The sequence below is a fragment of the Macadamia integrifolia genome, chromosome 12 (assembly GCF_013358625.1).
Source record: "Macadamia integrifolia cultivar HAES 741 chromosome 12, SCU_Mint_v3, whole genome shotgun sequence".
Lineage (NCBI taxonomy): Eukaryota > Viridiplantae > Streptophyta > Magnoliopsida > Proteales > Proteaceae > Macadamia > Macadamia integrifolia.
Genome location: NC_056568.1, coordinates 14502533 through 14518625, shown reverse-complemented (window position 1 = coordinate 14518625; position 16093 = coordinate 14502533). Strand labels below are relative to the sequence as shown.

The 16093-nt window shown below is 38.1% G+C and overlaps 2 protein-coding genes across 4 annotated transcripts in view; both read left to right on the top strand.

Annotated features, from left to right (window-relative positions):
* LOC122058382 (N-terminal acetyltransferase B complex auxiliary subunit NAA25-like) overlaps positions 1-3619 on the top strand; it is a 10385-nt gene extending 6766 nt beyond the window's left edge. The window contains exons 5-6 of one of the 3 annotated variants that reach the window (XM_042621054.1): positions 1210-1470; positions 2468-3619. In XM_042621054.1, the coding sequence (XP_042476988.1) occupies positions 1210-1470; positions 2468-3160 (954 nt within the window). In that variant the 3' untranslated portion in view covers positions 3161-3619. Of the gene's footprint in view, positions 1-1203; positions 1471-2467 lie in introns of all 3 variants that reach the window. The other 2 variants (XM_042621052.1, XM_042621053.1) reach the window with 2 other exon arrangements.
* A 6989-nt stretch (positions 3620-10608) lies between these two features.
* LOC122057414 (laccase-5-like) lies at positions 10609-13567 on the top strand. Its single transcript, XM_042619506.1, has 5 exons — positions 10609-10769; positions 10843-10994; positions 11591-11835; positions 11938-12066; positions 12177-13567. Exons 1-5 carry the CDS (start codon positions 10665-10667, stop codon positions 13265-13267), a joined length of 1722 nt encoding a protein of 573 aa, XP_042475440.1. The 5' UTR covers positions 10609-10664; the 3' UTR covers positions 13268-13567.
* The last annotated feature ends 2526 nt before the right edge of the window (positions 13568-16093 follow it).

Genomic DNA, 16093 nt, shown 5'->3' with positions numbered 1-16093 from the left:
GGGAGGGAACAGTGTTAGAAATTCTGTTATCAATACTGAGTTTTCCCTATTGCGATGTTGTAATTGATCTCCCATTGGTTCTTCCTTGGTTGGAGGTCGATTCTACATTATTTGGTATTAGTGCTTCAAAGGGACAGCAGACGAAAATCGACGGCGACTAAATCCTACTTCCAGTTGAGAGGTGTATGTGCAGATTTGATCCATATTGCTACAAATCTCTTGGATGAGGGTTTTTCTTTTTTTCTTTTTTCTATTATTTATCAGCGGAGGAGAGCTGATGCAGTACAAGGCCTACGTAGAAGGAAGAAGGCCCAGCCCAGTCATGCCCCTATATAGCCCCATGGTTCAAGTTAAAAACCAAGCACATATGCCCATATCATGGTTCACCTTAAGGCCCATATTCTTGCCCATAATATGCCCTGCACATCTACAAATCGAATGAAGAGTATGGCCCCCATGTGATTCGCTTAGAGAGGAGAATGTCTAGAAGATTTGGTTGCTGGAATATTCCTTAACCTGAAGATTTGGTTTGATTTTACTGGATTTGATCAAGTTTCTATTTCTTGTAAAAGCCAAGTTAGTTTCTATTTCTTTGTTTTTGTTCTTTTATTTAAGTAATTGTACTGTAGTGGAGGATAGAATGAATAAGTTATTGGCTTATGCCTAGAGTGTTCTGTGGTGATTCTGGTGAATCAACAGGTTGGAATTGGTGGTGATTCCATTCCCGCAGGCCAGGTGGTGAAGCCTTGGTCATATCCTTCTCATTTGTTCTTTTTTATATAAAAAAGAAAAGAAAAGAAAAGAAAAGAGTGTTAGAAATTCTGTTATGAATACTGATTTGTCCCTATTGCAATCCTCTTGCAATTGATCTCCCACTGGTTCTTCCTTGGTTCAAGATAGATTCTGCATTGTGTTCTTATGAAGTTTAAAAACAACTAAAATACTGTTAGCATATATCGTCGGATCTAGGCTGTACGTCAGTACTCATTCAATGCAATAATTTCCCCTCCCCCCTCTTTTCCTTCTCCCAGGGAGAAAGATTTTGGCTCCAATAGTTACTTTTCTTTGTCATGAAACTGCCATTGGTTGTTTCTATTTGTTAACATGGGTTATCATGTCTCATGCTCTAATGTTATTATATGCTACGACCTCTCTCCATTAAATGTGTTAAGTCTTTATCGTCCTTTTGTCATCCATGACTAGCAGCAGCAACTACTAACAAAGGAAAAGGAAGCTGATGCACACAAAATTTTTGAGAGAAGATCCCTTCTTCCTCGGATGATCTATCTATCTATCCAGTGTGCATCATCCCTCAAGGAAAATGTTGAAGCCAATGGCTCTATGCCTGATAATAAGAACTCTGCAGAGCTGAAGTGTTTGCTTGAACGGTATGCAAAGAGTCTGGGCTTTCCTTTTAGTGATGCATTAGAAGAAATTGTTGCGATTGCAGAAGGCCAAAAGTCTTGTGAGGTATTTTCACTCTATCTATTAATATTGATTCACATTGTGTTCTTATTACCGCTATCCACCATATTCAGCTGTTTTGCGAGGACTTGTTTGAAATGCTAATGACCCACAAGTTCTAAGTTGCTCTTTTTTCTGGGAGGGGGAGTTCATTCCCATATCATGCCATGTTCATGCAGAGGTGTCAGGCCAACTTGGCTTGGTTATGGAAATGGTATCTCTGTAGCCGTGCCACTATATTTTTTGTAATGAATGGGATAAGGGCATATAAGCTTGAGTTCATTGTGTGGGTTGTGTGCATGCTAAGGGTCTTTGCAAATAATCCAAGTAAATGGTAATGTTTATGGGACCTAAGAAGCTGGACAAGAGGGAATGCATGCAACATTGGTAGCTGTCTTGTTAGTTGAAAAGTGTTGATGGTCTTATGCTTAAGGTGTGACTTTCTTTACCAGTTGGGTTTTTTGTTTGTATCTGATCTTCAAAAAACAGATCTGCACTGAACCATTCATCTGAGCCCTAGACAGCATGTATCACAAGTCCCAGTAATTTTTTGTTCAAAAGTGTAGCAAATATGAATATCTAGTTCCATATCATAGCAACTTTTCCTGCGTATAGGATTTGTAAATTTTAATTATATTTTATGGACTAAAAAATTCTAGTCTCTGCTTCGTGTGTGTGTAGGGTGCGTTTGTGCTCATTGGAATTGTAAATTTAAATTAGATCCATGGATTCAGAAATTCTGCTTTCTGTTGATCTTAAGTTTACATGCGCAATGTAGGTGTCTGTCTTGTTATAATAATGTTATATCCACGTGTCTGCTATTATAGCGAAATATCTTACTCATTTGCATTTTCAATGCCACTTAAACACCTGCAAATAAGCCTTTTTTTTTCCAAGTTACTGGGGTCAATACAAGTTTGTTTTGGAATAATGATCTTATATGCTGAATGTTGAGAAAGTTCCGCCAATTACTACCTCACTTTATATATTTTTCTCACAACAGGCTTTTAATTTGGAGATGGTTGACTGGATGAACTTCGCCGTGTTTTTGAATGCATGGAACTTGGGCTCACATGAACTTGAGCTTCCAGATAGGCAGGGATGCTTGCCTGATTCGTGGCACATCGTGAATAGCATGATTGAGAGAAACACCCTTGGGAAGCTCAGGTCCTTGCAACCAATAATCAGATCTCCAGGAGATGACCTATCAGTTCTGTTACAGATAGTGACAGAACCCTTGGCTTGGCACAGTCTTGTTGTCCAGTCTTGTGTTCGGTCCATGCTTCCATCTGGAAGAAGGAAGAAAAAAAGTGGGCCTGCAGATCAGTTAAACTCCTCACTGGCTCGGGTTGTACGTGGTTCTATCCAGTCAATGCATGGTGTAATAGAAGAGGTCTCAAAATGGTTAAGGGAACAGATCATCAGGGCGGAGGATGAAAAGTTGGAGACGCTACTGTCTTCTATACGGAGGGAAGGACTTAAAGAAGGGCCGGGGAAGGTTCTCCAGATACTAGAAGCTTTTGCCTCAACAGGTGATCCAGAAATTGGTCATCGGATTTCTCAAGCATTACGGTCATGGAATACAACAGATATTGCGAGGAAAATATTGGCCAGCCAGTCCTCTGTACTCTCTAAGTTCCTTCAAATATGTGAATCAAACTCGAAGTTGTTGCAGACGCTGAAACAGCAATTATGATCTACAAGAGTTTCAGAGGTAGATTACTTGGTGGTATTCCAAAAAGCTGTTCAGTGCTGTCAGTCTTGCTTCCTTGAGTCACAGATCTGGTCCCCGCTTTACTTCTTCCCAGGAGGATGGTAATACAAGAGTTTTGAGTGAGCATGTATTTCATGTTTTATGTTTCTGGAGTGTTTCTACAAGGCAATATCCAATGACTAAGTGATTGGCCTTTGTAATTTGATTTGGCTGCTGTACATTTCTTTCATTCTTTTTAAACCCCTGGTCCATCCAATGTTTGGTTTTTGACAATTCCCCCCCTTATATTTTTCCGTTGCAGAGAAATTGTACACTAAATAAGACTTTTCAGAGGGATCTTGTTTAGGCATGGTAAAGGTTCCTTTCTGGTTTTGGGGGGGTTTTCTTCTTGTAAACTTGGTCACAGTTTAGATGGTATTTTAGTGTTATTATTTGTCTTAATTTGTTGGATCATTTGTCATGCATCGAAATTCCATTTCCCCACCCCATTTCAGGGTAAGTAGCGAAAAATTCAATCTTATGCAGAATTGATATTTCTTGATTCTGTTCTAATAAAATTACAAATGACGTTAGGTAAATCTTTTTTACTGGATCAATTTCGGAGCACAAAAAGATTAGGAACAACATTTGGAAGGCCTTTTAACAGAATCAATTCGAGTAGTTTACATTATTTACAAAAAAGCTGGTTTACGAAACTACACAATATTTTCAAAAATGTCATTATCGCTTTTTAAACTATGTATGTACAAAATGTCATAACTCATTAAATTAAAAATTATCTGCAGAAAATGTCATTGTGGATTATGAAACTACACAGTATTTATGGAAATGTCATTGTGGTTCATGAAAATAACAGTATTTGCATGAATGCCATTATGGATATGGTTTTAATCTTATTTTATTTTATTTTTTTCATTTTTGGGATTGTAAGTAGCATTTTTTAAAATGCTCTCTGATTCTTAATCCTTGGTGAGGTTTGCACCAGCTCAATATGTGGGAGCAAGGAATTGAATCGAACAGAAATCCACTCTTTTTTTTTTTTTTTTAAATTCCCGAGAGCAAGATTCAATAGAATTAAGAAAGAAGAGTGTAACCAATCAGAGCCTTAATTTTCCTTTGGAATAAAGAATGCTACCCTCTAGCGTGTATTTGCATCTAGACACAACAAGTGTGAAAAGGCTATATTGCCCCTCATTGAAACAGAAAGATCACATTGCCACCCACTGAAGAGTTTCTGTGGTGCCTCCCATTAGCCATACATGCTAGTGTGTACCTGTATTAGGAGGTAGAGTTCTCTTGCCCCTTTCATTTATTCTATTCCCCCGCTGATGTATAACTATGCCAGGAGGTAGCTCTCTCTCTCTCTCTCTCTCTCTCTCTCTCTCTCTCACTCAGACACATACACACATCTGAGAAACTCAAGAAATCCACTCATAATTCTTGAATAATTTAAGTGATAAATTCAAGCTATAAAAAATTAGTTATTGCAAATAATTTGCGAACAAATCTAAATCTTCACAAAATTTTAATAAAAATAAGAAAAATGAACATTTTGAAAGGTGTAAAACATTCCAAAATTAATCTGAATCCAATTTTTTGCCATATGCTGTTTTGTCTTCCACAAAATTTTATAATTGTGTTATAATGCTACAAAAGGTACCACACACACATTTGAGAAACTCAAGAAGTAGAAGCAATTGTAATATGAACCACCCTGGTTTTCAAATTCCATATAATAAATATCCCAACCATCCGAAGTGGTTTTTGTGGAATTGGTTCCCATTTCTATAACAAAAAATGTCATCCAAAAACAGTGGAATTCGATCCACCTTTTAAGCAGTGCAATCTAGCTTGTTCACTTTGACTTGCCTAGTTATTCTTACAGTAGTTGTGAGTTTTGTTTCAATTTGGTCCCAAATATGAGACATTTTGATACTTCGATTGTTTCATAAATATTTCAACGATTTTTTTTTGAGTCCTTTTTCTTATAAGGCACCCTTCTTATAAATTCAGTAAAAAATAAAATAATATAATATATTTAAGCTAAATATGACATTTTCTTATGAATATGAATTTATTAAAGAAGAGGAAAACTATACAGTGACACCCTATCGGAGAACAAAGGGAAAAACTATCAAACACTAAAACATAGAACCGTAGCTATTTAAAGAAACCGCATTTGAAGACCCCGAGAGGATATAATATGGCGATTCTTTGCACAATCTGAATCCAAAAGAGGAAGTTAATCGACCTTTGTCCTAATTTCAAACTCCATGGAACTTCAAATTTGATTAAATATTCAAGACGAAGAAAGCCAACGACGCTTATTTCTTTCTCACCATATATTATACATAAAAGGTCCAAAAGCCATATATCTCGACCACCTAATTACGCACACATTGATTTACCTTTGAACTCTTTCTTATTCCACTTCCATTTACCTTCAAAGGATGAGGCAGGGTTGTGAGAAGGAAAGCATTTCTATAGCATTCTTTTCCAGACATGCTAAGAAAAACGGCATTTAAAGAAAAGATGATCAATGTCTTCCATTGCATTTCAATATAGACAACAATTGAAAATTCTTATATTCCTATGGATAAGGAATGCCAGAGAACCTGTTAGAACCCTCCAAGTGATGAAATTATGCCTTGAAATATGGAGTTTGAACCACGGTACTTTCCACCAAAGAACCAGCAGAGGTGGATTTAGTCACCACTGTCCACCAATATAGCCTTTTGCTTGTATATACTTTATGCAATATTAGATCAAATTCAAAAAGAATGTTTGTTTATCACAAGCATCTCTTTGCCAACCTTGTGGAAAGAGTTCAGCCCATCTTGCTAGTTGGAAGGACTTCACTCTTTCTGGGTCTGGCAAGGAGGTCCTTATTAAGGTTAATGGCCACTTGTATCTTGACCTATGCAATGTCAATGTTTCAAATTCAGGCCAACATTTCTTCAAACCTAAATGAACTTATTGGTGGAAGGATAACAACAACAGCAAAGGAGTGTTTTGGAAAAAATGGAGTCTTTGTGTTAGGGAAAGATCTTGGAGGTCTAGTTTTTCGGGACTTTAGGTGCTTTAATTTTGCACTTCTTGCTTGTTAAGTGTGGCATATCCTTTATAATAATTCAGCCCTTTGGGTTTAAGTCCTAAAATGAAAATATTTTCCTTCTTCTCTTTTGGAGGTCAAGTGTAATTTTAAGAGCTCAAGGGGCATGACGGAGTCTTCTCAAAGAGAGATATTCACCCCCTTAAGAGCTCAAGGGGCATGACGGAGTCTTCTCAAAGAGAGAGATTCACCCCCTTGATCTTCGGCATAAGATAAGTAATAGCGAATACACTTGTTAGATCTTTAGTTTTTGTTTCTTGTGTTGCTAGATCTTGTATTTTTGGGGCTTGGTAGTTTAAGGTCCCTCATTTTTTTCTAATTTTTTTTTTTCAACCGGAGTTTCTCCTGTGCTGACTTTTGTTAATAATATTGTGATTTCTGTCCCATGAAAAAAAAATTATGCTTTAAATCTTAATTTAAAATAGCAAAAAAAAAAAAAAAAAAAAAAAATTAGATCAAAGAACATAAAACTGTTAAGATGGACTTCTTTTAATGAAAAATATTCCAAATCAATGTCGGATATATGTTTCGATCAAATTTGCCGAAATGCGCTAAAATGAACGAAATAGATGAAAAAAAAATCCAATGCAAAAAAAATAAAAATATTTATGAAATTTACAATTATTTTTCTTAGAAAAAAATGAGGTTTCCACATATGCGAGGTCCAGGAGAATTTCACAATTCAAATTCAGGAGTTTATTGGATCTTCTTGGTTGGACTTGATGTCCCTTGCAGTATTGCACCCATGCCCTAATATCCATAACTTAGCCCCTCTCTCTCTCTCTCTTCTTAGAGTTTACAGATCTAGGTTAGCTAATAAAGTTTACAGTCCGTCAAGATGAAGGCTCCACCAAACTGCCAAACGACCCCCAACAATGTTTTTTGTTTATATATCGTTTTCCAGCTTCCGTTTTTAAGTTGGTAACAAAAGCTTCCATTTATCTCACCTAATTCACTCTATGTTCCGTTCTAGTTCACCCATCCATTCTCTTTCTTTCTCTCTCTCTCCCTCTCACTCAGGTTGCTTTCAAGGAAAGAGATATAACGGTCGCCACCCTCCTTATATATATCCTCCTCTGGTCAGACTAGGCATGATGAGAATCAAACTACCTTGTTATTTAAGAAATTTCTATTAAACCCCTCATAATCTGATTATTAAAATTTCTCAACCATAAGCTTTCTATCATCTTGTCTAAACTTATTATATACACATACACAAAAGAAATGAACTTTGACTTGTTCCATTACTTTATACTAGATAAATGTTTTTTAAACACAGTTTGGGCCTAAGATTTCTCAGGCCCATCATTTTTTTTTTTTGAAATAATCATATCACATGTTCCAGTGGTCCATTTCTGGATCAACATTTCAATAGGGGCTCTATAGTGCCCCTACACTACACCAAGACACGATATTATCCACTTGACGAATTCCTCATGGCTTTAAAATGCATCGTGGCCACAAAAGGAGTGCTAGAGGTTATCAGTTAACCTAGTCTCTTCCTCTTAGTCGATGTAGAACAAAAGAGCTTACCCTCTTCAACACCTCTTCGATTTCTTGTCCAACCGTCATAGCTCAATGGATCTGGGCTGTTTCTTGGGCATGACAGGCTCTGTTTGGCATTCTCAATCCATGTTCCAAATAGTCAAATTAGCACACTCCATCGACCAGTCAAACTACCTGAGCCCTTTACACCACACCACCTATCAGTCCTCGTGGACCTATATGTGGTCCTTATGAGCACGTTGAGACCGGGTTAGGTCGCATATGAGAAAGGAACTTTCCCTAAACACTCTCATCGTGCCGGGCTTGCCGGCCTGCCATTTACGTGCATTTATGGACCAATTCCTTTTCTTCTTTTCCGGGGGTGCACCATTGCATTTTTCAGGTTTTCTTCCGAAGTCACAGTACCTTAGCTTCCTATCTCAAAGAACCAATTCATGTAATGTGATCTCTTCGGTACTTCTTACAAGATGAAGCCAATCTACAACTAAAAAGATTGTCAACACCAGCTTGAAAGCCCAACCCACCGAACCCATTTGTAATGGACCAAAAATTGTTGCTAAAAATGGGCCTAGAATGTGAATTAAAGCCCAATAAGAATTGGCTTTTTGTATAGAATAGAGTTGTAGCGTCTTACCTTTACTTGGATCCTAGAAGAACATATAGAATTTAGAAACGTTGGACACAAGTGACCCCACCAAAACAAGAACCCTTGTGTTCTTCCAACAAGTGTTCATATTGACAGGCTACCTAATAAGAAAACTGACAGATGGATCAATGAGCATCATATCAGATCGTTGGCCTAGGCACCTAAAATCTCTAACTAATAAAAATATGTTCTGAAGAGAGATTGAGACAGTCAAACGTTTAAATATAATAGAGAGAGAGAGACAGAGAGAGAGAGATCTTAATTGAAAAAGATGTTCACCTGTTCCTATCCAATTAGACAGTCTTTGTTTGATATAAGCTTTGGTTTAGGCCACTTGGAACTCAAACCAACAGACTCTAGCTATGATGTCAATGTGAAGAAAAAGACACCCGGCGGAAGGATAGTGAACTATCAATTATCAATACTTTCTTGTTTTTTGTTTTTTTTGGGTAACCGTATGGGATAATGAGATAATCCTTGGTTTGGCCTCCAAATGGTCTGAACTTTATGGACCCAACTATGCATTAGATCTTACTTTCAGGGTGAACCAAAAAAGGGTAGCTGGTGGAATGTCCTGACTCCTGATATGCACCTTGGGGCGTCAGTAACCGGTCTGGTCCAATTTCGGTTTATATTGAGACTGATACTAAACCAAACCAAAATCAAACTGTTCATTTTGGTTATTTTGATTTCAGTCAGGTTTGGATTGATTTTTATTAGGCTGACTAACAATTTGGTTTTGGTTTCTATATATATGTAGGGCAAAGGAACCCTGTCTATCTAGCGTTCCCTATGCCTAGGCACAGTTGAGTATAAAAATACCCAGTGTGTCCAGGGCTGCTAGGACTTTTCACACCCCATTATGCGTAGGCCAGGGTAATGCTAGACGGGCATGGTTCTTTTGAATGTTAGACGGACATGGTTCTTTTCTCCATATATATATTTACAAGTAATGTTTTTTTATTGGATTAATCGGTTTTTATCATTTCGGTCTGCCCTAGTTTTTACGGGTTTCATAAAACCCCAAACCAATAAGAGTTCAGCTCGGTTCAGTTAGGGCTGAACTGGTTGGTTTCAGTCAGTCCAACCGGTTCGGGGGAATTAATTGACACCCCTGGAAAGGGCCATTAGGCAATATAAGTGGAATCTAAAACACAAAAATGGATGTGGGTCCCACCTGTATTGCTACTCATGCCAAATTTCAACCCTTTTGCCTGGTCTTAGGGACCTCTATGTGGCTTAAATCAAGCCCTTGATCCTTGGATTTTAAAATGTTAGACCAGGTTAGAACAACTACATCTAAAACACAACCAACTTCAATCAATTTGACCGGTCAAATGTTTTGTTTGGGTTTACACACCTACCTACTGATCAAAAGGCCATAACTCAACCCAAAACAGAGACTTGGAGAGGACAGTACTTTTCAGTCCTTTTCTATGAGAGCCATTTTGCTTCATGAAGTGACCTACATGTAAAGGGTCCCCCTAAAGAGATAGGGACACTACCACTGGGTGGAAGCCAGGTATACTGATACGAAGTAGATAATTTTCTACATTTACTCCATATACTAAATATGGCATTGACTTGTTAGCCTTTACGTTTCCTGTTTAAGCTTCACTAATCGAAGGTCAAATGGCATTATAGAAGAAACCATGGATGATGAACCACCTTCCTCCTTTACCCTAACCAATTACTCTTTCTTTTGTTCAAGAAACCACCCTTGATGATGGATTTTTGGTGATGGGTTTTGTGTAGAACAAGTTAAAATATAAAAATGGGTTTAGACTAATGCGATTAGAAACTGATGAGCTAATGTCTCTTTCCTTTATGGGCATTTGATATTTGATAGGTCCTGCATGTATAACGGCTATTATTTTAAATTTCATAAGAATAAGAACCCTAATTTTATAACAAAAAAAAAAATTCTCATAATTATGAAATTTCTGTTTTAATTCAACCCTCTAGAGAGACTTGTCAAGTAAGCAATTCTTGGGATAGCAAACTTTCTGATACACTAGTGGGTACACCAACTCCTCCTGGAAATGGACTAAGTTGTCCGGAACCTCCCCATGCCTTAGAATTAAAACCTAATCTGCCAAACTTTAAACCACCTTTCTTCACTCATCCCTTAATCCCTATATATTGAAGAACCCTCTTCCCTTAATTCTTCATTAACCTCAGCCTAGCTTACACAGCCTTAGTAGAACCAAGACTTGAAAGATATGGAGTCTTACAAGCTATTGTGCTTCTCTCTCCTTGGCCTTTTGCTTCTCTTTGCTTTAGCCTCTTCTTTTGCTGATGCAAAAGCTCACCATCATGACTTTGTGGTATAATATATGTCTTCTTCTTCTTCTATGAGTTTATGTTATTATTTCTAACTTGTTGGGTTGGTTTTTTCAGGTTCAAGAAACGAAAGTGAAGAGGCTGTGCATGACCCATAATAGAATTACAGTGAATGGAATGTTGCCAGGGCCAACCTTGGAAGTCAAAAATGGAGACACTCTAGTTGTGAATGTCATCAACAGAGGAAGATATAATGTTACTATCCATTGGTAAATGCATGAAGATAAATATATAGACTATATTGTTAGTCATGCACATACGTACAATATTATACTGAACACTTAGAAGTACATGATGGGTACATGAAATCATGTATATATTTTAGTATTGGTTGGTACAGACAAACTCAATTAATAATGTTTTATATACATGCATATCTACTTGTATTAGATCATGTGAGGTGACATCATGCACGCATGTCATGTTGCCATGTATACATGCCAAACTGGTAAAAAAAAAAAATGTAGGGAGAGTGTTCCTTGAAAAGCACTAGGGTTGCCCCTACGTCAGCATCGGGTCAATGGGAGCCAAATAAGCATCAATATATGCGAAATTTCTACCTTTCATGAGAGTTGGGGCATGCATTTCGTCACCCTCTCTGTTTGGGCGCAGGAGCTACACTGTCTTTCAGGCTTCTTCTTTTTTTTTTTTCTAAAAATATTTGTGAACATGAAAAAAATATATTAACAATGCAAAAAGGTTCTCTTTTTTACATGAAATGACCTCTTTGCTTTTATGTGAAACTGTTTCGTCCCTCCTCACTAGTCTAGTAGTAATTTTTACCGGTCTTCTTGTTATTCTTCAGGCATGGTATTCGACAACTGCGATCAGGATGGGCAGATGGGCCGGAATTTGTGACACAGTGTCCCATCCGGCCGGGAGGGAGCTACATCTACCGATTCACAATCCAGGGACAAGAAGGGACATTATGGTGGCACGCTCACAGCTCATGGCTCAGAGCCACTGTTTATGGAGCTCTGATTATTCACCCACAAGAGGGTTCTTCTTACCCATTCATTAAACCCAGGAGAGAAGCTCCCATTATTCTTGGTAAGCACTATCAACCCACTTTGCTTCCTATTTATGAAGGTTATGATGATGATGATGATGATGATGATGATGATGATGATGATGATGGATATAAATTATCAGGAGAATGGTGGAACGCCAACCCCATAGATGTTGTGAGGCAAGCGACCCGAACCGGAGGAACTCCAAACGTGTCCGATGCCTATACCATCAACGGTCAACCCGGCGACCTCTACAACTGCTCCAGCCAAGGTTTGTTTATAATAACTCATTCTTGGCTATTTCTTTCTTTCTATCTAATATCTTAAAATAAACCAAGTTTTAATTTCATGTATATGTATATAATTGCTTTGCAACACCAGATACGGTGGTGATTCCGGTGGATTCCGGTGAAACGAACCTCCTCCGAATCATCAATGCTGCACTCAACCAGGAACTCTTCTTCACTGTTGCCAACCACAAACTGACAGTGGTGGCTGCTGATGCTTCCTACATGAAGCCTTTCACCACCTCAGTAATCATGTTGGGACCAGGCCAAACTACAGATGTTCTCATCACCGCCGATCAACCTCCAGCCCGGTACTACATAGCAGCTCGTGCCTATAACAGTGCTCAAGGTGCACCATTTGATAACACCACCACTACTGCCATACTTGAATACAAATCTGCCCCTTGCCCAGCCAAGAAAGGCCTCTCCATTCCTCCTGTCTTTCCATCACTACCTGCCTACAATGACACCAACACTGTCACTGCCTTTGATGCCAGCCTCAGAAGCCGCAATAAGGTCCTAGTCCCTACCGACATCGACGAAAACTTGTTCTTCACTGTTGGATTGGGACTTCTTAACTGTCCACCAGGAGCCAGAGCACGTAACTGCCAAGGCCCCAATGGTACTCGTTTTGCTGCTAGCATGAACAATGAATCTTTTGTTCTTCCATCCAATTTCTCCCTACTACAAGCCTACCAACAAGGCATCCCTGGAGTCTTCACTACAGATTTTCCGGCTGCTCCACCTGTGAAATTCGACTACACCGGGAATGTCAGCCGATCGCTCTATCAACCTATTAAAGGGACCAAATTGTACAAGTTGAAGTATGGTTCCAGGGTGCAACTAGTGTTGCAGGGTACAAGTATCTTCACTGCAGAGAACCACCCCATTCATATTCATGGATATGATTTCTACATCCTTGCACAGGGTTTTGGCAATTTCAATCCAAAAACTGATACTTCAAAATTCAACCTTGTTGATCCCCCACTAAGGAATACTGTTGGAGTACCTGTGAAAGGATGGGCAGTGATTCGATTCGTCGCCGATAATCCAGGAGTTTGGCTGATGCATTGTCACTTGGATGTTCATCTCAACTGGGGCTTGGGTATGGCTTTTCTGGTTGAGAATGGCATTGGAGAGCTGCAGTCATTGGAACCACCTCCAGCTGATCTACCCCTATGTTAGAATCCTCAGTTATAAACTGCCCAAGAGCAGGGTTTCAGCTTCAGATGGTTTCTAGTCCTTATCTTATTTAGGTCAATGCAAGTTCTTCTGTTATGTTCTGTCAGTCCCCACATTGGCGAATCCATTGTTCATTGTTATGTTTTCCTTCCAAAATTTATATTTTTTGGGTAGTTAGGCTGTGTTCAAACAAATAGCATCAAGAACACAGCATATTATTGTTTTAGGCTGCTTCATTTTTTAAAGGATTGTAAGAGATGGACTAAATTTTGAACATTAATTGTTTCTGTGTCATTCCTACTATAGATGGAAAGCTAGACATTGATTTCCAACCTCAAGTACCTGTAATTTGAAAGCAATGCACATTCAAAGCGATTGCTTCTACAATATAATTAGTTCCAGAAAGGAAATCTATTAGGTGAACAACTGGTAGTAACTCCACTAAACTTTCTTTTCCCACCTAACAGCATCACCTCAGTTACTAGAGAAAAACAATGAGAAGGACCTGAAGAAAGGATACCCAACAATCTAATAGGAATGAGTCCTAATACGAATACCAAGAATACAAGACCAAAGGATTTGTGAATGAGTAAGCTATAAGGGGAGAAACTTCAGACAAGGAAGTGCAGAGACCTGCAAAAATGGTGATATTAAGCTTGGAGTTCCCCCTGTGGAAAGAATTTCAAGTTCACATGTTTTGCAAAGGAATGAAGATGAGGTTTTACAAAATGGCAAAACTCAAGCAGGAAGTTTTTTTTAAATGCAGAGCATGTTCAGAGTCTCCCAGCCTCCTGCAAGAGTTCCTGGAATGTTTGTGGGGCCTTCTCTGTCTTCTCGAGTTCTTTTTTCGCTTGCCGGGTTTTTTTCTAAATTAATTCTAGCAGTAGATGACCCACAGGTGCAATTCTTATATTGATCAACTATGCCATGATTAGTGGGTTATGTTTGTCAACAACCCTGGACATGAGTTGAAAATGAAAAACAAAGCCTAAGTCATAACAAATATACAGTCAATTTTGGTGCAACTCATTACTCAAAAGAAGAAGAAAAAACGTAGGTGCAACAACTCAATTGTGAATCAATAAGCCAGATTGACTCTGATAAATTATCCGACCATTAGTAGATTCTACAAAGTCAACACACATGGGAACAGAGAGTGAAAGAAACTTCAAATATATAATTAAGAGTTTGCAGATGGTCAATAGTATTCATTAAAGATACACAGTCAAAACAGGTGCAACAATCCACCCAGTCAAGCTTCTAGAATGCAGAAAACAAACAAAAATACAAAACTAATTCAGCAGTTAAGAGAAACTTAGCCAATTGGTTTAGAACTTCAGCCATTTTTTTTCCCATTTCCTATGGATTACTTTCCAATGTGAAACTCTTTTAATTTATCAAAGGACATTAGAATTATTCCACAACAGACTATACTGTTGTATCAAGCTAGTAAATGCACACACACACACATGATATTCCAGTTTAGGCCTTTGATTTGCAGAGCATATCAACCATTGGCCTAAGGCAGATTCAAGACATCAAGACTCACATATCCTAAGGCAGATTCAAGACATCAAGACTCACATACTTGCAACGTAAATGCCTCAATCAAGGCTCCAAAGGCCTTGGTATCCTAGTGGTTTTGATTAGTAAAGAAGCCTCCATTTACCTACTGAGACTGAATGTTAACCTGTCAAGAGAACTAGCAGAAAACCATGACAGTTCATGGAGCCACACTAGCCAGGAATTAGCAGAAAAACTGGTTGTCCTGTTTCTCACTTGAATCATACCATCCACTAAGCAGAGGTGAGGCTGATACATTGTTCTAGAATACAGTTCTGGTCAAGTGATTATGACAGTATTGAGCAACTTACCGAAAGATGGACTAGTATTCATGCATGAAAGATAAATTTCAAAATTATGAGACAATGTGACAATGCATCAACTGTTGGTAACAACATAAACATGGTCAAAATTGTTTGGTAATGGTTTGTGTGCAACATGTTTGTGCCAAATCACAGAATATCAAATTCACTGAAGGGGTTTCAAGTGTTCACCTCACCATCTCCTAAGATAGCAAGTGTCAACTTGATAGCCTTCCATTTTGTGCCATAAAGAGGTATCTTTTCTTGCTAATTTCTTTCTATTAAGTGAAAAAAAGTAAATGGCTGTCTTTAATGAGGGAAAACACATTCTATGATACGGTATAGGGTGAGCTGAAAAGAGGACCATACACAAGGTGGATTTGGAGGGTCCATGTAAGATGGATGATTTTGATTGGATATGTCATCAAACAGGGTTAGGAGAACCAATAGAAAGAAATTTTTCAATAGAAAATAATTCTAGCAACCTGCAAAACAAAACAAAAGATGGCAGGGCAACCACTTTATATAAGATGGAACACATTCTAATAAGTTAGAACAACTTATTAGAATGAGATAGTTCTGATTTCTTCCCCCTCCCCTTTCTAGGGGCTGTAATCTTTTTCTTTCTTCGCTTGGTAATGAATTATTTATTCACCAAAAAAGAAAAAAGTTAGAACAACTTGAAAAGGTGGATCCAAAACACCCTACCTTTCAAAACCTAAAGTGGTTTTTACATTGTCATATTTTATGTTAGGTCATTTTAGATAGCTCTTCGGTGCAACCCATAAATATTTCCAAAGTAAAATAAAATGATTGTAATACATGCATATTATGAAAGGGATTTAGAGATAGGAAAGCAAAAGATGCACCAAAATAATAGGCAGGATCAAGCTGAAATTCTATAAGGAACGTGCAATGAGAATCTCCAAGTATGAGGCGCTGATTGTGAAAAGAAAACCCACCA